The sequence below is a fragment of the Carica papaya genome, chromosome 2 (assembly GCF_054855325.1).
Source record: "Carica papaya isolate Zhongbai chromosome 2, ASM5485532v1, whole genome shotgun sequence".
Classification (NCBI taxonomy): Eukaryota; Viridiplantae; Streptophyta; class Magnoliopsida; order Brassicales; family Caricaceae; genus Carica; species Carica papaya.
The window spans coordinates 25,111,864-25,115,259 of record NC_142310.1 but is presented as its reverse complement, the minus strand read 5'-3'; the positions used below and the strand labels follow the sequence as shown (position 1 = coordinate 25,115,259).

The window sequence follows — 3,396 nt, the reverse complement described above, 5'->3', positions numbered from 1 at the left end:
GGGGGGTTAGTTAAAAAGAGAGAGAGAGAAAAAAAAAACTTGAAATTAGTTATCTTAAGGGAGTAAAACATGGCAACGAAATAAAAGATTGATATTGCTTATAATTACGCTGTTAGAATTGCATATAAATAGATCATCCATCCTTTGTACTAAGCATCCCATTTTTATCATATAGAATATTGATATTGCTTTTCGCAAATTTCCAATGTAGTCCTCCAATTAAGATAGCTTGCATTTCAATCATAAAAGTCTTTGTTTTGGTCACAACAATTTGCGCACTTTTAGTTGCTTTTTTCTTTTTAGTGCACATATAGCCAAAAATATATATAGAATATGTTGGGGCTTATAGACATGCAATTCCAACAAAACACTCACTCTAATTCTCACAATCTATAAGTTGTTTATTATCACATTTACACATGCAAGAAGTTGTTTTAGATGTGTAGTGTGGACTATTTTATGGTTGTTTATGCCACTTTTTATATGATGCTCTTGTTTTATACTCTAAGGTCTCATGTATTTTAGATGATGCTAGTGGTTGGTTTTGGCGTATAAGCATACCTTATGGCTGGTTTTATAAATCTATTTGTTATTGTTAAGAGCTACATTACTTTTCAAAAAAAATATTAATTCTAAAAAATGAAAATAAAATTTAGGATTTAAATCTCTATAGTGACAATTCATACATTTCATTTATTAATTAGCACGATCTCCTAAAGATAATATTTGAGAACGTACAATTTCAATAAAAAAAATTTTATAAAGAGAGGAAATACTATACATATTATTAAGGAATGATTATTGTAATTTAATTTTAAAATGTAATAATTAAAGTATATATATGATTACTTATTGACTTATATAGTAGACAAAAAACTCCAAAAGAAATCAACGATATATTTCTTGCAAATTTTATGCAGTAATAATATATAGGCGTTGTCTCCCTTCAATAAAAAAAAATGATACTAGTATGGTATTAAAATATATACCTTCTGAACCTCGACAATCCATATTTGCCATTAAGATAATTAACTTTTTTTAAAAAAATTGAAATAAAATTTATCAATAGTAATTAACCACTACAAACATAATGAGAAGTAATGTCGACAATACATCCGACAACCGCAATAGAGATTGAGAAAACAAGAAGAAATCAAAGTCATGTTCAAAAAAAAAATAGAAGGAAACAATCTGTCCTCCATTACTGATTCGAACCTTTAAGATAATTACGATGTGCTATAGATTGCATGCTCGTGTAATATAAATAACGAAAAACAGTTAAAGATTATATATATGTGTGTATACGTATGAAGTAATACTTATTCTACTTGTTATTTAGACAACATTGCTATTATATTACAATAATATGTCATATTTAGCAAATTAAACAAGATATTGTCCAAACTATTTAAAGGAGCTAGTTGCAAGTGTACACATATACTTCCCATCAACACTCTGAATTAGTAGTATAAATGTGACTATAATTTTTTTACCTTTTAAAATATAGAAAAAAAAGATAGATTATTCTATATATCTTTAAGTTAGTAGAACCCGAAATAAATCCAACAAATAATTAAATAACATATTTATAATTTTAGTGTATTTTTCCAGATACATGCATAATATTCATATTAATAAAAATATTAATTATTTGAGATATTCTGATTAGATCTAGATTTTCTGTGAGGAAAATATTATTCCTTAATGTCTTTATCCTAAATTTTAATTTCAAGATTGGAAGAGCATATCCATATGTATTAAATTCTATACAAAAATCTCATTTGAAATCTAGATAAATTTGAGTAGCTAGCTAGCTTAATCTTCCTCCTAACTAGACTGAATTTCTACATATAGTACATCAATAATTCTTATGTCATCATTCCATTATGTAAAACAAAACAGAAAAGAAAAGAAGAGAAAAGTGCATTATAATAGCTTAAAATTACATTGAGCATGCAGGTATTTAACAAGTAGTTGTAGCCATGTCAAGCAGGGGGAAGAGAGAAATTAAAGAATGAACAGTAGTACTAGAATAAGATATAAAATATTAAAGAGAAGATTAATTTAAAGAAAATCATAATTCAAAGTAATCCAAGTACATGTATGCATGCGACTCGACGACTACAACTATGATGGTGACAGCTACAACTACTGTGATGACTACAACTATTAAGGCGACGACTACGATGACTAAGAAACCGACAACATATCTTTGTGGTGGAATGTAATTGGTTATTTAAATTACATCTCCAACAACACTCCAAAAAATTTAAAATTAAATATCATAATACTCGATTCCTAAGGGCAATTAAACCCACTAGACCATTTCAGTCCATTATTTTGGTTGTTCTTATGGGTGAATGGCACCATCATCTTCGCCTATTCCCCGTCTACTCCAGATGGTTGCTGATGTTCTTGCGGTTTCATCCCATAAATAAACCACATTTGTAGCTGCTGTAACATCTGCACCGGATGATCCTCCGTGATCTTAATGAATGTCTCCTTAGGACCCTTCATCACTCCTGCGTCTGTGGCCTCCTGAGGCTGAGGTGACTTCCAGAGTGTTCCAATACTCTTTTGGATTTTTTTGAGGTATTATTCAATAAGCCAACCCAAATTGTTGAGATCAATGAGGTTGAGCTGGTGGAGGGGCTTCCGAATAAGACTTTGGAACATGATATACGTGATCTCTTTCTCGCGATTATCCTTGCACTGTTTCTTCAGTTGATCAGTTGCCTTGGCGATCTTTTGGCACAAGAAGCTCTCTTGATTCACCATCTTCTTGCTTTCCTCCATCTCGGGCAACCTCTTAAAATTAGAAAGTACGCATTGGGCTCCGAAAGAGGAAGGCCAAACCTCTTGTTTTGAGTCATAGGGGCTGTAAATGATTGCACAGGCTTTGACATCGCAGAGAGTGCTGAGTTCACTCACCTTTTTTATCAATCCCTTCTTTCTTTTTTCTAACATGGCTTTTCTTGCAGAGTCGTTAGTGATATAAGCGAGCTTAACCTTCTTTCTAGTCATGGTGTTTTGTCGTGTCTGTCCAAGGAGCAAGAGAGTGTATATATAAAATGAGACAAACATTGAATAGTTATTAGTAAGGAATGGGGAGTGGAGCATTTTAATATAGTAGAATATACCATGTAAGGTAAGATGTGGTGCATTTTAAAATTGCAAGCGAAATGTTCAAATTATCTCCAAAAATGTGATGTCTTTAATAGGGGATGTGGGAAAATCTTGTCATTTAAGGAATGTATTTCACAAAATTTAATTAGTAAAATATTGAAAGGCTACACTTATCTAAAATCATCCAATCCTCCCTTTTAATTACAAGTTATTGATTCATTGTAATGCACTTATATACCTACTCTCTCTTGCATTATCCCAGCATGCATT

The 3,396-nt window shown here is 31.1% G+C and overlaps 1 protein-coding gene across 1 annotated transcript; it reads right to left on the bottom strand.

The window, feature by feature from the left end:
• Positions 1–2,595: 2,595 nt before the first annotated feature.
• LOC148268898 (agamous-like MADS-box protein AGL80) lies at positions 2,596–3,024 on the bottom strand. Its single transcript, XM_088212260.1, has one exon. It carries the CDS (start codon positions 3,022–3,024, stop codon positions 2,596–2,598), a length of 429 nt encoding a protein of 142 aa, XP_088068386.1.
• Positions 3,025–3,396: the final 372 nt, after the last annotated feature.